The sequence below is a fragment of the Pelodiscus sinensis genome, chromosome 15 (assembly GCF_052426305.1).
Source record: "Pelodiscus sinensis isolate ZL-2025 chromosome 15, ASM5242630v1, whole genome shotgun sequence".
Lineage (NCBI taxonomy): Eukaryota > Metazoa > Chordata > Testudines > Trionychidae > Pelodiscus > Pelodiscus sinensis.
In genome coordinates, this window is record NC_143066.1 from 25,601,753 (window position 1) to 25,619,869 (window position 18,117).

Here is an 18,117-nt window from a genome sequence, read left to right on the forward strand (position 1 = left end):
ATCTTTCGGCCGGATCCTGGCCGCTGTTGCGCTGCCTTATATCTGGCGCTGGGGGATAAGGAGTCTTTGTACGAAGTGAATTGCAAAAAAAACCCCACCCTAGCCTCGGCGAGGCGCTGTCTGGGGCCAGGCTCTTTGCCCCTCTTGGCTGGTTCTTAGAGCCCAACGCAAAGCAGATGGAAAATTGGCCGGGTGTCAGCGCTGGGCTTGTGGGGGGAGCGAATCTCACGCTTAAACTGCGCCGCACAATGCGGCTTCTGTGCGCAGCCCGCGCCGTAAGCGCCCGCGGTGCCCCCCCCCCCCCTGGAAACAATCACAAGCCGCGGGGCTCGACGCGCCCTGGTCTGACCCCCGCTGCCAGCCTCCCACGGTGCCCCCCGCCCCCGGCGATTTGCATAGAAGCTCCAGCTGCGCCAGGCTCCGCCCCCGCCTGGCCCCGGCACTAAAGCGACGTGTCCCGCTCACACGCGCCCCAGCCACCTGCCTGGCCGCCAGCGGCCCCGCTCCGCTGCCACGCGGCTGCCAGGTACGCGGGCCGCGCGGCGGGCTAGGGACGGGACCCCGCTGCCGGCCTCTCCCACCCCGCTGATCCCGCCGCCCGCCCCTGGGGCTTGCACCGCGCGCGCCCCCGGGGACTTTGCCTTCGTCCTCTCTCTGCCCGCTTGCTCCCTCGCTAGCCTTGGCGCCCCCTCCCCACGCGCAAGTAGCAAGATGGTCCCTTGGGACAGCTGCTCACCCTCGCTGAGTCTGTCCAGTCACACTAAAGGGGGGGGGGGGGTTGGGAGGGCACAAGATTGGTCTGGAGCTTGTGGCTGTACTTGCAAGCAACAGTCTCCCCCATTTAAAACCTTCTCTCCCTGCCCTGTTCCCCTGCCCCCAAGCCACTTCACAGTACCCTGCCTTCCCCTGCTGCCCTGGGGCTACTGGTTCTACCTTGCTCCCTGCTCTCCTTAATGGGCCAAATCTCTCTGCTCCCCAGGGCTGCCCCCCTTTCCTCTGCTGGCTGCCACCCCTGCCCTGGAGGGTGGAGGTCTGTGAAGGAGCAGCTGGTGGCTTTCCCAGGGGCAGTGCTTTCAGGAGGCATTTGGCTGCTCTCCGTGGTGCCTACTCTCACCCGTCCATGCTGTTTCCCTTCTGCCCTCTCCCCTGCAATGAGAGAAGCTCCACGCACAGTTTCTCCTGGCCTGACTTTGGCTATTTGCTTCCTCAGTATCGGGCCTGTTCCTCCAGGCCTGCGGGGCGGGGGGCTGAGGGGGGGGAGGGAGGAAGGAGAGGGAAGGAGGTGGGCAATGGGCCAGCTACCCTGGCCGGGAGATTCTAAAGGGCTCCCGGCTGCCACGGTGACTCTTCAAATTGCTGCTGGAGTGTCGTGTGGTGGGTTCTGGGTGGTTCTACTGAGTCCTGACTCCATTGAGGACTGGCTGCCTCTGGCTTTGCCCCTCTTCCCAAAACTCCACCCCTCCCAGGAGCACAGCGCTGCCCCCCCCCCAGCCTTGCCCAGGGGGCCAGCATGACTGTCTGTTCCCCTGTATGTCCCAGCTCTTTTCCTCAGCCCCCGGCCCGGGACTCTGTCACGGTGTGGGGCTGATGGTGAAACCTGAGATGCAATCTTGCTTGGCAGCCTTGGGCTTGGAGGCCCCCCCTAACCCAACTACTTTGTGAGGTGAGCATAGGCAGGCCCTCTGTTGGGAACCTTGAGTCTCCTGTCATGAGGTAAGAACCCAAAGAATGGCCAGGGTGGGGGGCACAGTGCAGCTGGAACACTGTGAAGGCAGAGAAAGGAAGCAGCTGAGCATGCTCCTGGGTAGTAGCCGTGAGGCTGGTTTTCCCTGCATCCTCAGTGTTACATCAACTGCAAGTGGTGGTGGTGCAGTGCGGTGGTGCACTCTTACTGGCCTCGCAGGAGGGGGCATGAGGCTCTGGGGCTAGGATGCCCTGAAGGTAGCAAGGTGGGGTGGGTTCTGGAGTGGGCTAGGGGCTAAAGCATTCCCCTGGGGAGTGCAGGGTGGTGGGTTCAAGTCACGTCCCTGCCTTTGCCCATCCTGGGAGTAGCCAGATAGCAAACACAGGCTAAGGGACCCTCTGAAGGGAGGTTGGGTGGGTTCTGGAGTGGGCTAGGGGATACAGCATTTGCCTGCGGTCAGTGCATCATCACAACTATTTTCTAAGCCTGGCACTAAGGGGAGTAAATGGACCCCCCCCCCCATTAATACCAAACATCAGCACAGAATGGAGGGGGGGGCATGCTGCATCATGACTGTCTTTTTGGCTTATTGATTTGGGAGGAAGGGGGCTGTCCAATGGCCCAGGAAAAACAGAATCTGTCGTGCTGCCAGTGCTGACTAGATTATTAACTTGGGAGGTGGAGAAGTTGCTATTATATGGTGTGTCCAAACTGCAGTACCCCGGCCATTAGCTGGCGAAGAAAGAGAGGCTGAACCCAGCCGTCCTCCTGGACTGCTGCTATCTGTGCAGGAGGAGGTATGGCTGCCTGCTGCTGCACCATACAGGAGTTCTCACTGTGGGTGCAGATAACAGCTTCTAACTGAAACAGTCCAAAAGAGTAAGGTGGTGTCCCTGGAAGAGAGAAGGGAAGATCCTCAGTGAGGAGGAGCAGTCTGAGCCTTCTACTAGTTGCGGACACAGCGGCGGCAGCAGGCATTTGAAAGGTGAGACTACAAGCAAATGACAAGTAGGAGGGCATTGGCTTGTGAATGAGAAATGAATAAAAATTGGAGTTAATAGCACCTAAAAGTCGTCTCGATGGTCCCAAAACAAGGTGGAGAGGCATAGGGTGGAGCTGGGAGAGGAAATGAGAGCAGCACTGTAAGGGATGGGGGGGAAGAGAAAGGAAGGCGTGCAAAGGTGTACGACAGTTTGTTGGCTTTGCAGCAGGAGCGTGTGGTTACATCCACAAACAGGGCCTCCTACTCCCACAAGTTTTCTGCCAGAGCCAGTGGGCTGGACTTGCCTTATTTGGAGCTGAATATCCAGGGTTCTCGTTCCAAACTGCTTCTGCCAGGAGCTGAGAGGAAAGGGAGTTTATAACCAAAGCCTGAACTGGCAGTCATTCTCCTCTCGTGCTTTCTGGTTTGCAGACACCAGCGGCCTTTTTTCATTGGTGAGATCACTAAACTGGAAATGCTGCCTCTCAGTCCAGCCTTTGAATCCCTTTCCTGTTTTCCCTCAAGGCAGCTCTTGCTTAAGGGAGCAGACTTAGCTCGCCAGTAGATGCGGAAGGCACTTTTTATGTATATTGTTCTGCCTCTAGTTGCTCGGGACAGACCAAATTCTTCTCTCATTTAAACCAGTGGTAGCCAAGAGGAGAACATGGCCAAATGTTTTTAATGTCCATCTGCCTTTTAATGCCTTACACCAGGCCTGGGCAAAATACGGTCCACCAAGATGCCGGTTCCAGCCTGTGGATGCAGCGGGGGAGTCTCAGACAGGCTTCCTGCCTGCACCCCATATGACCCCAAGAAAAGCAGCTGCTATAGGGTGTCTTTTGAACAGCTGAGACCTCAGGGGAGGGGACAAAGGCTTCACACACTGTCCCCTCCAGCACAATCCCATTGGCTGGTTTCCGGCCAATGAGAGCAGCCTGTTGTCAACAGGCAGCTTGGAAAGCACCTTTCCCCCTGCCCTCAGGCTCATAGCTGTTCAAAGACCACATGGCCCCCGCAACCAGTGCAGGGGTGGAGCAAGCAGGGAGTCTTCCTGAGAAGGCTGTTGGCTGGGAGTCAAGTAGGTAAGTCTCCAGCCAGAGCCTGCCTCTGACACCCCAAACCTCTGCCCCCCCCCACTCCACATAACCCAAACCCTCTGCCTCCTCCTGCACCCATACCCCTTCCCAGATCCTGTACCACACCCTAGGTCACCGCTCAAACCCCTGCACTCCAGTCCCCTGCCTGAGGTCACAATTCCCTCCTGACCTAAGTCACAATCCAGACCTCTACACCCACTCCTGTACCCTAGTCCCCTGTCCCAGGTCACACTGTCTTCTTCACCCAAACTCCCTCCCAGACCCCACACCCTCTCCTGCACCCAGGTCCCTTACCACAAGCTCCCTTCTGCACCCAGCCTCCATCCCAGACCCTACACCTCTTCCGTTAATATGGAAGAGTTCAGCCCTTGACCACTTTCCAAATTCTTGGGAGTGCCTCCCCCATCAAAAATTATTGCCCACCCTGCCTTACACTGTGGTTATCAACACTATTGTCATTTTGGTTGGGCTGTGGCATATGTAAAATGGAACTGGAATGAAAGCCACCAAGATTCCTGTCCACTTAAAGTCCTGTTGCAAATATTTATTTGGCTCCAGGGTTAGCAGGCTTGTTGGCATTCGCAGAAGAGAGGCCAAAGTCTGAACCTGGAAACAATTCCCTTAACCGCGGAATATAGGTGGTGGTGGTGGTGGTGGTATAATTGCATCTTGATTTAGACATATTAGTGGCATTGAGGGGATGAGTGGAAGGGGAGGGAGTCTGCACTATATTTGCTCATGACATACTGGCTTTGGGTTTCAGTCTCCAACTGGCAACATTCGTTCTCTCGTGTCTGATTCAGTTTGTCTCTGTTTATGGCCTCTCCCTGCTAACGGAAGGACAGGCCATTATAGTTCTTCATGATGGGATCCTTCCAGGGCCCCTACTCAGATGGGCTGATACTCACAACCACTACAATGTATACTGATGAATAAAAGATGCAACTGGTAATTTGATGGTGTTATGCAGGCAGACACTGGTACAAAGCAAAACCGTGACTTTCCATTTGTTCAGTATGACATGTAATGACAGCTGAAGATGTTGGTGTTATGTTTTTGCAGCATGTTTGTGGGAGAACAGGCTGGGTGACATTTTTCCCATCATCCACTGAAACATGAAGACCAAAAGCAAAAGAACAAAGCACAGGCTTGCTGTTGACAAAGAAGCCTTTCTCAGGGAGACTACTGTAAGCAAAGAGGAACCGGTGAAACGTTTGCGATGTAAAGAAAGGCAAAATGGTGGAAACAGTGAGAGCCATAAGACGGATACAGTCAAAGCCAAGCATGCTTGGAAAAACAAAGACAGACACTTGAGGCGACTGGAAAGCAACGAACGGGAGAGGCAAAGAATGCACAAGCTCAATAATGCATTCCAGGCCTTGAGGGAGGTCATCCCTCATGTGAGAGCTGAGAATAAACTTTCCAAAATTGAGACTCTCACACTAGCCAAAAATTACATCAAATCACTGACTTCCACCATACTCCAAATGTCCAGTGGACACCTTCCAACTGTCGAAGTAACTGGGACAGCCAATGGCTCCAAACTGTACCAGCACTACCAACAGCAACATGGTGACGATGAACGTGATAAACAACTCAAAAAATACTCCACACAAATTCACAGCTACAGACAAGGCAGCTGAAGTTAGCCACTGGCCTCATTCTCTCATCTCCATGCATTCCTTTATCCTTCAGCACTTGGAGGGCAGGTGCCGGCTGCTTCTGCAAGTGGCGTGGAACCAGGGCAGGAAGGGATCCTGCCTTAGCCCCACTGCACTTCTGGCAGTGGTTGGGGCTCCCAGCCCCCTTCTAAATTGCCCTGGCCTCTAGGCAATTGCCCCTTTGTCCGCCCATCATTGAGTCTAACTGGTGCAGTTCTTGGGAATGTCTACAGCTACCAACATATCTAATTGACCTGAAGTATGGATAGCAGGACTCATTTCTTTAACCACAAGTACGTGGATTTTTTCCCCCCTTGAATATCCTGCTACCCTGGAGAAGGAACCAATTTAATGACCATAGAAACCTGTTTTGAGTAGCTTGATTAATGCAATTGAACAGGCCTGAGTATTACCTAACAAAATAGCCTTTGCCCAGACCCTAAATGCCCGAAACTTATTGAAATAAACGGAAAGGTTCCACTTCACATCAGTGGGCGTTGGGTCATGTTCCTAAAATGGGAGTCATACACTTAAAATGCACAGTAATTCATGTGATCATTGTAGCACTATATGTATTTTAAAGTGCCTTTTAACACAGAAAATTAAGAGAGCTGGTAGATTAACTGTAAGCTCTTCTAGGCAGGAGCTTCTCTCTGGCTGAGTTTGTACAGCAGCCAGTCCAGTGGGGTTCTAGTCTCATTTGGACTCTTCGGGTGCTATTGTAATAGAAAATAGTTAACTGTTAATTCACTTCTGATCATTGCAAAAATGATGTGATTACAGAACTACTGTTTCGTATAATTGGACAATGGTAATCTGTGCATTTAAAATGAATTCTGCTAATAAAGGCTGCCTTGGCATCAGTTAAGGTTCAGTGTGAGCTAGCACTGGGCTTGGTACAATGAAACACAATAAATGAAAGGGGGGGGATCTTGTAACAAGAAAAGAAACTTTAAAAAAGATGTTGGAATAAAAACACCCATTTCTCCAGCACTGCTCTTCCTTCCCCTACCACAGGCTAATGGTTTTTCCTTTGGAAATGTGTGTACAGCATATGTCACAACCCTTCCACCCATGGCCATAGCATGCTGATGTTAGCAGGACTATTGTGGTTCTGCTGCAGAGAGGGCAAGAGTAGGATTTAGGTGCTCATGGTGGAACAGGATGCAGCTTCATGGGCCCTATCTTTGTCCCCATACACAGGGGAATTGCAAGTGGGAAGCAGGCTAGAAGCTGAGTGAGGTAGAGATTCAGGGGACCTTTACTGGAAGGGGGCACTGAAAAGAACAGCTGCAGAGATCCCCTAGAACAGGGTTAGGCAGTAATTTTTGATGGGAGAGCCACTCCAAGAATTTGGAAAGTGGTCGAGGGCCACACTCTTCCATGCCATTAATAGAGGAGGTGTGGGGTCTGGGTTGGAGGCTGGATGCAGAAGGGAGCTTGTGGTAAGAGACTGTGGTGCAGGAGGGGGTGTGGGTTCTGGGAGGGAATTTGGGTGAAGGAGTCGGTTGTGACCTGGGGCACTTGACTGGGGTGCAGGGGTTTGGGTTGTGACCTAGGGCAGGGGATTGGGATGCAGGGGTTTGGGTTGTGACGTACGGCATGAGGGGATTGTGCTCTGGGGCAGGAGATTGGAGTACCAGATCTAGGAGGGGATATGGGTGCAGGAGAGGGGCAGAGAGTTTGGGTATGTGGAATAGGGGGCAGGAGTGGGGGGGCAGAGGGTTGGGGAAAGAAGAGGCTGGGGTGCCAGAGGCAGGCTCTGTCCAGGAGACTTACCAGGATGACTCCTGGCTAGCAGCCCAGCACGTTTCCCAGCCAACCAGCCTGCCTTCCCTGCCTACCCCACTCCTGCACAGGCTGCAGGGCCATGTGCATGTGTGGAATAACTACAAGCTGGAGGGGGAGGGGACATGGTGCTTCATGGCTGCCTGTTATTCAAACAGGCAGTTCCCATTGTCCCATTTCTGACTAGAAACTGGCCAATGGGATCGTACTGCGGCAGGGACAGCGGCTGAAGCCTTCCCCCCTCCACCCTGGGCTCACAGTTGTGAAAGAGAAACGGCCTGGCAGCTACTTTTCTGAGCAGCATGCAGGTGGAGTGAGGCAAGTAGGGAGCCTGCCTGGGATTTTCTGCTGCATCCATGGGCTGTATTCATTGGCTTGGGGGGGGCAGATCTGGCCCTAGATCATAAGAACAGCCATACTGAGTCAGACATACTGAGCCCAATCTCCTGTCTTATGGCAGTGGCCAGTACCAGGTGCTTTGGAATGAACAGCACAAGCAACCATCAAGTAATCCATCCCCTGTCAGCCACTGCCAAACTTCTGGCAAACCAGGGTCAATAAAAATAGATAATTTTTTCAAAAAAAAAAAAAAAAAAAAAGAATAACTGGGTGTTTTATTTAAATCACTTTTTATGTTTTTTAATAAAACTCAATAAATACTAAATTTCTAATTTAAAAATAACAGTTACAACTAAAACTCATCACAAGCATGCTACATCTACACTTACGCTACGTCTACACTGCAGGCTTTTTGCGCAAGAACTGTTTTGCGGAAGAGTTCTTGTGCAAAAGGTCTTCCACAAGAGCGTGTCCACACTGCCATAGACTTTTGTGCAAGAGCTTCCATGGCCGTGTGGACGCTGTCTTGCACAAGAAAATGCTAATGGCCATTTTAGCCATAGGGGATTCTGCCGCAAGATATTCATGGTGCCTGTCTACACTGCCTTCTTGTGGAAGAACTCTTGCGCACGAGGGCTTATTCCTTGTGGGGAGAGGAATAACTCTTCCGGAAGAAACCCTGTTTTCCGACTCTGTACTGTAAATTTATTTGTGCAAGAACACACATGCAGTGTAGACACCCAGCAAGTTTTTGCGCAAGAAGCCTGCAGTGTAGACGTAGCCTTACAGTCTCATAAAAATGAAATTGTCTCTAGTCTTTCCAGCCTACCTACTAGTGCCCACTGCTTGAGAGCTCTGGCTTTCCATTTCTGTTTCTCAGCAGACTAAAAAGTAACACATGCAAAGAAAGATATAAGCTGGGTAGGATTGTTTTTGTTCTGTGCTTATGTGGTGGTGGACCTTGGCCAAGCACAGAAGAGTTAGGGTATGTCTACACTTGCACCCTCGTTCGAGAGAGGGATGCAAATGCAACTGAGTGAAATTGCAAATGAAGCACTTATTTGAATTTCCCACGCTTCATTTGCATAATTGCAGACCGCCGCTATGTTGAAGTACCCTATGTAGATGCGGTTATTTTGGAAGAAACCCCTTCTTTCGAAATAACCGGTAAACTTCATTTTCTGAGGAATAATGGTTATTTCGAAAGAAGGGGTTGCTTTCAAAATAACCGCGCCCACACAGCGTTTGTTATTTCAAAATAGGGTATTTTGAAATAGCAGCGATCCGCGATTATGCAAATACCATAAGTCTAGTCCCTATTTTACTTCAGCATAACTCAGCTTTTCCAAGGGAACACCAACCGCTACTTGTTTTCTAAAAAAAAAAGACGTGCCAGTGAGTTCAATGGGGGTTTACGCCAAAATTAAGTGACCTTGCAGCACAGTCAGTCTTAGCTTTTTTCGGTAGCATGATTTAAATCAGATTTGGCTGGGGTTTTTTTTGGTGATTTAAATCAATCCACCCTGGGGCAAACAAAGGCTAGGGACAATCGGCGCATGGTGTGGCAGCTCTGTCTATCCTGGCTAATAGCCATTGATAGACCTAGCCTTTAGGAACAATTTTTCCCCTTCCGGCCTCCCTCCCGGACATCCCCTGGCAGAGCTCCACCGGTTGCCTAAGCATTTTGTAAAGTACCCTTGCAACACGGTGTTCTGTGTGCAACAGGAAGCAGTGCTGACCCTTAAAAGACATGTCTACACAGCTGTTAAAAACCTATGGCATGGCCACCACAGCTGACCTGAATCAGCTGCGTCATGCTCATAAGGCTCAGGCTGCAAAGCCAAAAATAGAGGTGTAGCTATTCAGGCTCCGACGCAGGCTGGCACTTAGGCTCTGAGACTCACCCTCTTGTGAAGTCTCAGAGCTGGGCTCCAGCCGCAGCCTGGACATCTACCCTGCTATTTTGAGCCTTGCAAGCAAGAGTCTGCTGGCCTGGCCTCTGAGATTAGGTGCTGTGGGATTTTTATAGCAATATAGAGATAAATTGTGAAAGCTCCCTGCTTTAACAATGCGTGGTACGATCCAGAGAGACTATGGCCATTAATACATTGCAACATGGCATTTAGTCCACTCTGGCAGGCCTGATAAAGTGATAATGTTCATATCTGGGGCATAGGATAAAATGTCACAGACAGGCTTGAGAGAGCTGCTCTAGCCACCTGTAGATATGATGGGGAACAATGAATGTTGCATTTCATCCACTGGGCACACTTAACTGTGGAGGTTGGCTTCTGCCTCCTGGACTTGAGCTCTTCCCAGGGACTACTCTGTTTACATGCTCTTCAAAGAGGCAGCAGATGTGCTAATAGTCGCCTTTGATGTCACTGCCAGAGACATCAACTACTCAAAACTATTTCCTCCCGTGAACAAGTGGACTTCAGCTGGTACTCTGCATGCATGCAACGCCTTGCGAAGTAGGGCTGAAATTGTAGCCCTAGTGAAGTCAATGGCAGAACTCCTGTTGATTTCAGTGGCGTCAGGATCTCACCCCAGGGTTGTGTGTGCCAAAGGTAAGGTTGCCAGGTTTGATTGACTGCTTTCCTGGAGGTTTCATCACATACCATTATCTTTAAGTCGAGTGTAATTCCTGGAGCCTGCAGGACAATCCCCGGAGGGCTGACATCTCGCGACTTGATGACTCAGTGGTCTGATTTGGTATGGCAAATTGTATGTACCGCTCTTAGCAACAGACTTGGGTAGTACAGCTCAGAACAGCTAGACTTATATAAGCACAAGGGCTGTGTCTAGACTGGCAAGTTTTTCCGCAAAATCAGCTGCTTTTGCAGAAAAACTTGCCAGATGTCTACACCGGCCGCTTGAATTTCCGTAAGAACACTGACTTCCTACTGTAAGAAATCAGTGCTTCTTGTGGAAATACTGTGCTGCTCCCGTTCGGGCAAAAGCCCTCTTGTGCAAATTATTTACGCAAGAGGGCCAGTGTAGACAGCACAGTACTGTTTTGCGCAAAAAAGCCCCGATGGCTAAAATGGTGATCGGGGCTTTTTTGCGCAAAAGCGTGTCTAGATTGGCACGGACGCTTTTTTGCAAAAAGTGCTTTTGCGCAAAAGCGTCCGTGCCAATCTAGACGCTCTTTTCCACAAATGCTTTTAACGGAAAAACTTTTCCGTTAAAAGCATTTGCGGAAAATCATGCCAGTCTAGACGTAGCCAAGGGGTAGGGGGTAGCAACCCTCACCAGCCTTGAAAGGGTTAAGAAAGCTAAGCAAGAGCCAGAGTGTGACAGGCTGCCCATGAGGTGTAGAAGCAACTCCTGAGGCAACGCTAACGCTCAGCTGAGCAGCTGTTGGCTGGCAATGGAAATGGCTGCAGTGAGGAAGTCTGCCACCATCTTCCTCTGTGCCTTAGGGAAACAAGGCAGGCGCCCAGGGAAAGAGTAGACCGGCTGGGTGCCTGGCCCTGGTGGGGGCATACCTGGGAGAGGGAATGGTGTGGGAAGGCAGGCAGCTGTGGGAAGTGGAGTAGGAAGCAGCCCAGCGAGCGGAGACTGAGTAGGACATTGGTTGTATGTAGCAGGGTCCCTGGGCTGGAACCTGGAGGACTGGGTGGCCCTAGGTGTCCTCTGCCACCCAGTGACAGCGTGACATAGCCTGGCCCAGCAATTCTCAACCATGGGGTATGCTGAGGTCTGCCCAGAGGACTCGGCTCCCCTAGAACAGGGTTTCTCCACGAGGGTTTGAGACCTGGCGTGTGGGGGGTTTGAGAGATAGGGCAAGTTAGGGGGTTTGCAAGTGCAGGGCCAGCACGAGGAGGCAGCAAGCAGAGGGGGCCCTGCAAAACTAAGCTACATGCTTCCGCCCCACTGTCTAGGGCTGAGGCAGCCGCTAAGGCTCACAAGTGAAAAACAAGCTCCAGGATCCCAGTGACATGCAAGCACAATATTTATATTACAGTTGATTTATTTTATAACTCGAGAGCAAAACGGAGAAAGGCAGCAGCTTGTCGGGAGCAGTGGGGGCCATGACACCTTTTATGGGCGTAGGGCTGATGTGGTAAGCAAGGCGTTTCAGTGAGGTGAAACTGGAGGCACCCAAGACAAATCAGGGTCCTGCCTGGAAAGGTTGAGGACCACTGGCTTGGACTATGGGACCAATGAGACTATCCCCCGAAGGGGAAACCACGTTATTTGGCTGGAGGGCTGAGTCACGAGAACAAAGCGGAAGCCTCTGAAGCAAGCGTGGGGGAGTGGGGTGCAAGGAAAGGGAGAGGACCATGGGCGAGCGCCCACAAGGGGAGGTGCAAGACCTGGAAGAGAGCTGTTCTCCAGAGCAGGCAGGATGAAGTGCACCCCCAGTGAGGGAGCGCCCTGTGACAAGTTTAAAATAACTTGGCAGCCTTCCAGCTCTTCTGCTTTAAAAAAAAAACGGTTCTCTGTGTGCCCAGAATCTGGGCCTGGCATTTAAAGTGATTGTTGCAATTAGAAAGTACCAATCAGCCCCTGGCCCAAAGTGAAGTAGGGTAGGGCTCGCATCGGCTGACAGGACAAGCCAGGTGGAGGTACAGACCACTTTAGCAAATGGACACAGATCCGTTTGTCCAGGATTGTGTCTCTCCTCCCTCCCCCTGCCCCTCAAAATGAATTCTAATGACCCTTAGGGCAGCTGGAGAAAGCTGGCTTAGGAGGACAATGGCTTGCAGCAGCTGGGAAGCTGCCAACCTGGAAAGGCTAATGAAGGTCAGAAACATTTTAAAATACTTTAATTGCAACGTAAACACTGGCTTGCTTGAGTAAATGTTGAAGTGCACCACGGGAGCAACACGGCTGCCCTGTGCGCTTGTCTGGAGTGGGCAGTGCTTGTACAGCTCTTCTTAACTAAATGAAAGAGGAGAGGGAGTCGGGGAAGTTGCATGTCACCATCCCTGGGCCCAGCACGTTTTGCAGCCAGAGTATCTGCTCTGCAGAGTCGTACCTGCTGCAAGGATCCTGGAGGCAGCAGTGGCTGAGTGGAGGCCCTGGTAGTCTGGCTGTCAAGGACTATGGCTAGAAGCACGGGGGCACAGGCTCAGAGCCTCCCACTAACCCTCCAAGATCCACTGGATTTATGTCTGCTGCCATGGGGGAGAGGGGATAAATCCTGCCCCTTTGCTGTAATGATCGGGGGGGGACATCACAGGGGTCTCTGGGCAGCTTTTATTGGTGAGTCCCCTTTGGTAGGATCCTTTGTGGCCAGGGGAGAAATGGATCCAACTTCCTACTTTTCAAACATTGCAATGAGGAGTAACGTTAGTTCGAACCAAGGGGTTTGGTTCCAACTAACGCGTCCCAGCGTGCACTTTCACTTTCGAAACAGCTGTTGATCGGAGTAACGTGCTGGCGAGACCATGCTAATGAAGCGCGGGATATTTAAATTCCCACTTCATTGACTATTTCGAATGCATACGTTTGCATCCCTAGTTCAAACTAGGGTACAAGTGTAGACATACCCTATGGCTACGTCTACACTGGCATGATTTTCCGAAAATGCTTTTAATAGAAAAGTTTTCTGTTAAAAGCATTTTCGGAAAAGCACATCTAGATTGGCAGGATGCTTTTCCGCAAAAGCGATCGGGGCTTTTTTGCGGAAAACAGTACTGTGTTGCTACACTGGCCCTTTTGCGCAAAAGTCTTTCGGAAAAAGACTTTTGCCCGAACGGGAGCAGTATAGTATTTCCGGAAAAGCACTGACGATCTTACATGAGATCGTCAGTGCTTTTCCAGAAATTCAAGCGGACAGTGTAGACAGCTGGCAAGTTTTTCCACAAAAGCAGATGATTTTGCAGAAAAACTTGCCAGTCTAGACACAGCCCATGAGTCTTATGCCCCTTAAACAAACAAGAGAAGAGTTACGCAAGCACTGACTTACAATTCAAGTTCAGCTGTCAAATAAAAGGCATTTTATATGGGTAGAGTTTCCCTAATGCGTGAGGTTGTGGTTTAGATAGAACACTCAGTGTACTAGCCAGGCTTTGGAAGATGACAAAGGGTTATACCGACTGACTCTCTAGTTTTCTTGCTTTGCTTAGATTTACAGGCAGTTTAGTTATGGCAGATCCTGTTCCCATCTCTTGACTGTTTATATAGACCCTGATTCAGCAAAAAACACGTTAGATTTAGCAAAGCCCTTAAGCATACGCTGTCTAGGCACAGTAATGAAAGTGACAGAAGTAATACTGTGTGACAAACACCAAGAGAGTCTAATACATCTTGCAGGGATTTTTAAGTACTTCAGTGACCAATACATTACAATGGAGATTCCCAGAGCAGCATTTTGTAACTTTCAAACCCTTCTCAGTAAGATTTTTTGGGGGAGGGCAATATTTTAGCTGCCAAGATAGAGTATCAATTCAGTGGATTCAGTGCTTAGCATAAACACAGGGGCATTAATACAAGTTATTAAAGTATTTGGCAAACAATGTTGCATAACCTACCAGTAAAGATAGTATCAGGTAACTAGTGGTACGAAAACCAGATATGAAGGGTATGCCTTCCCTCAGTAAATACGTCCCTGCTGTCAGCTATGACCTGCTTCTGACTGAACAAAATTGCTAAGGTATCTTGTTTCTTCCAGTAGTGTTCACAGTGTAGCTTAAGGCTAGCAGCTACTCCCTAGTTTCACAAGAGTAGTTTGTAATCAGGATTTCTCTTGGACAAATTCAAGGGGATCTCACAACAGGAGGCTTTTTTTCTGACAGATGAACTTTATTTTTCAAAATTCATTTCTACCTTCAATCAATTTCAGCCCCTCAATTATGGGGCTGAGCTACATTTTAATTCCATCTGTCACTTCCTACTTTAAGATGACTTTCAGTGGGCAGAGATTTGGTGCTGAAGCATATACATATTATATTTTGCGTATGTTCACTTAAAATGGGGTTGATAGTGCTGGAGGAAAAAATGCACGATTACATTAGCATGGATTTTATTGACTTGGTTGGTATTATATGTAACTCTTGCATTTCCGATGTAAACACTGGATAGTCAAAGAGAGAATATAAGGACCTTTTGACATAGTACAGAGAAAAAGCAAGCCTAACAAGTGATCTAAAAAGATATGCAGTAAAGCTATTAACAATATTTATTTGGAACAACTGCTGTGTAACTTACAGAATAGTGTATAACCTAGTATTTATAGGCATGAATATAAATAATGTCACTTATGACACCTGAAATACCACATATTTAAAAAATAAAAACTATAATCACATTGGAAAGTTCAGTAGGTTAGACAGTAAGGCTGCATCTAGACTGGCAAGTTTTTCCGCAAAAGCAGCTGCTTTTGCGGAAAAACTTGCCAGCTGTCTACACTGGCCACTTGAATTTCTGCAAGAACACTGACGATCTCATGTAAGATTGTCAGTGTTCTTGCGGAAATGCTATGCTGCTCCCGTTACTTTTGCACAAGAGGGCCAGTGTAGACAACGCGGTATTGTTTTGCGCAAAAAAGCCCCGATCGCGAAAATGGCTTTCGGGCCTTTCTTGCGCAAAACCACGTCTAGGTTGGCACGGACGCTTTTCCGCAAAAAGTGCTTTTGTGGAAAAGTGTCCATGCCAATCTAGATGCTCTTTTCCGCAAATGCTTTTAACGGAAAAACTTTTCCGTTAAAAGCATTTGCGGAAAATCATGCCAGTCTAGACGTAGCCTAACAGCTTTAAGAATCTTTTTCACATTTGGACAAACAGGGTCTTGGCATTAAAATATCAAATATATATTACATACAGGCAGCCGTTACTTCTACAAATACAGTACTTGAGACCATGCCATGCCGCTATTCAACTGATATAAAAATAACTCCATATACAATCACACACAGAATAGGGAAACATAATGTAAACTTGCAGTGTTACCACTGAGAAACACTGTGTCTGCGCTCCACATTCCCACTGAATCCAAGTGTGCAAGATCAGACCCTCAGTGAAAACCTCTCTAATCTACACAGAATAAAACCTGATCCCCTAAGATGTAGGGTGCCCTCCTGAACAATGGGAGTAGAAGGCTCAGCAACTGGCAGGAGGTGATTGGCACCACGCAGTATTGGGCTTTGAAATACGAGCTTTTCAGAGGAGGATTATGATTAACTTCACTTTAATGCAGAACAGAACTAGACCTTATCTTTTAAGGAATATGTACACTAGGAAAAGAGCCAGAAAGCTATTGAGCACAGATCACTTAATACAAACTAACAAATAGAAGCCAATTCTGAGTGCACGCTAGTCTACACTGACTTCTCTGGAGTGACTTCTCTAGCTGTATGAAATCAGAATTGGACCTAGGACTTTTCCAGTCTGTCACTCAAAGAGACTTGGACAAAACTGGGGGCATGAACCATTGGAGAATGAGCTGAATGTGAGGCTGAAAACATGATCTTTCCACCTTGTATCTGATAAATAAGAGGGATATGCTGCCACCCTTACTGACAGGGTAGGACTCTCTTCTACAAGAATTCCGAGGATGCCAATGGGTCCACTTGTAAAATAAGATCCTATCAGCATGAGAATGGATACCAGAAATTTGCCCTTAGTAATGTGTACTCCCTCAGCCTCATTCCTGCAAACACTTTTGCATGTAGCACATTATTAATGCACATAACTGACATGAGGGGTAGCACTGATTTCAATGGGATGACTCATATTAACAAAGTTGAGCATGTACATATGTGTTTGCAGGGTCAGGACCCTAGATTTTACATCATGGTGCAATGACTAGAGCTCACTGTAAATCAATGTTTAAAATTCTCCTCCCTGCCCAAAGAGAAGCAATACTATAAAATGGGAGAGTAGTGTAAAAGATGAGTGAATGTCAAAGGAGGTCAGGACTTAAACACAGAAAATTTCTACAGAAAAATTAATGTGACTATACACAAATATTCACATTCACACAGTTTGTGTAGCAGCCATAAACAGGTGTCAGGACTATTTCTGCGGATCCAAACAGCACCTCAGATCTCTTGACAAAACAGTGTTAGTTCGATCCAGCCATACTCTATTAACTTAGTAGTAGAAGAATAAATTAAATATTAAAATGTCCACGTTGCAAATTCCAGGTCTATAAAATACAATAGCATTATCAGAAGGCTATTTTTTTTCCAAGCAGAAATGGATTTAGTTTCGTGTCTTACAGTTTGTTTTATTTTAAATTACTTTATACACTGGCTGCTGTTTGTTTCCCAAGAACAGAACATACTAACAATTAACAGTGTTTCTGTCTAGTTCCTGCCCTTCATTAACCATCAAAGTGGTTTTAGAATGGTTTCCTTTTCCTCCATTCTCCCCATCTTCTAGATGTGCTGACTTTGCTGAATGCTCTTCAGAGGTCTCGTGTAAAGCAGCCTTTGGAGCTTCAGTTGCGTTTCCTCTGACTGTAATGTGCTCCCATCCACCCTACATGAGATGTTAATAGATTAACGGAACCATCACTATTTGATTCAAAGTTTTATGTACAGAAAGGGTTTTTTCCCACCTGCCCACAGGCTATATCCAACACTCACTATCCCAGCTCAGCGCATGCAATCCTGATCTCGTTGGCTGTGTCTAGATTGGCAAGTTTTTCCGCAAAATCATCTGCTTTTGCGGAAAAACTTGCCAGCTGTCTACACTGGCCACTTGAATTTCCGCAAGAACACTGACGATCTCACGTAAGATCGTCAGTGTTCTTGCGGAAATACTGTGCTGCTCCCTTTCGGGCAAAAAGCCCTCTTGCGCAAATCATTTGCACAAGAGGGCCAGTGTAGACAGCACAGTGCTGTTTTGCACAAAATCCCTGATGGCTAACAAGGCGATTGGGGCTTTTTTGCGCAAAAGCACATCTAGATTGGCCACGGACGCTTTTCCGCAAAAAGTGCTTTTGCGGAAAAGCATCCTGCCAATCTAGATGCTCTTTTCCGAAAATGCTTTTAACAGAAAACTTTTCTGTTAAAAGCATTTCCGGAAAATCATGCCAGTGTAGACATAGCCTTAATGTGTGCAACTCCCAGATGGTGCTGGGTTCATATCAAGTCTGGCCCTCACACTGCAGGGGGTCAAATCCACATGACTCCTATTTCCTGGATACTCTGGTTAGAGCATCTAAATGGATGAGAACACATGAAAAGGAGCATGCCTGGACAAGGATTAGAATTCTCCATAATGAGGATTAGGTGAAATCCTATCTCCATTCAAATCAGAATTTTGCCACTGACTTCAAAGAGGCTAAGATTTCACCAAAAGTGTTTAAATAGCTGCATGTCAAACATTGCAGCAGAGAGCAGTGTAGCGTCATGACAAGGGGGGATAATCATGCACCGACCACGGAGAAGCTTTACTTTTTAAAATGCTACTATGTTAATAGCTGTACTATATTTAATTTCACTAATCGCAGCTAACAACATCTTTTTGAAGGCAGTCTTCAGTAGAAGTTTAATTTTGTGGCCAAAGCTCTCAAACTAAAAATGCCACCAGCTCAAAGATTAGTCTAATGTAAATGATGCACTAGTCTGTACAGTAACTACATAACACACTTCATTTTTTAAGAGA

General features: G+C 48.4%; 2 protein-coding genes across 5 annotated transcripts in view; one reads left to right on the forward strand and one right to left on the reverse strand.

Annotated features, from left to right (window-relative positions):
- The first annotated feature begins 321 nt into the window (after positions 1-321).
- BHLHA15 (basic helix-loop-helix family member a15) lies at positions 322-6,288 on the forward strand. 4 transcript variants are annotated; one of them, XM_075899514.2, is made up of 3 exons: positions 322-526; positions 1,540-1,663; positions 4,826-6,288. In XM_075899514.2, exon 3 carries the CDS (start codon positions 4,879-4,881, stop codon positions 5,404-5,406), a length of 528 nt encoding a protein of 175 aa, XP_075755629.1. In that variant the 5' UTR covers positions 322-526; positions 1,540-1,663; positions 4,826-4,878; the 3' UTR covers positions 5,407-6,288. The 4 variants fall into 4 exon arrangements, with proteins under 4 accessions (XP_075755629.1, XP_075755628.1, XP_075755632.1 ...); XM_075899513.2 differs by lacking the exon at positions 1,540-1,663; XM_075899517.2 differs by lacking the exons at positions 322-526; positions 1,540-1,663 and adding an exon at positions 2,133-2,669.
- Positions 6,289-14,105: 7,817 nt separating this feature from the next.
- The window catches only part of TECPR1 (tectonin beta-propeller repeat containing 1), a 52,221-nt gene continuing 48,209 nt past the window's right edge, over positions 14,106-18,117 (reverse strand). Inside the window, exon 25 of the mRNA XM_075899519.2 lies at positions 14,106-16,986. Within this exon, the coding sequence (XP_075755634.2) occupies positions 16,789-16,986 (198 nt within the window). The 3' untranslated portion in view covers positions 14,106-16,788. The remainder of the gene's footprint in view (positions 16,987-18,117) is intronic.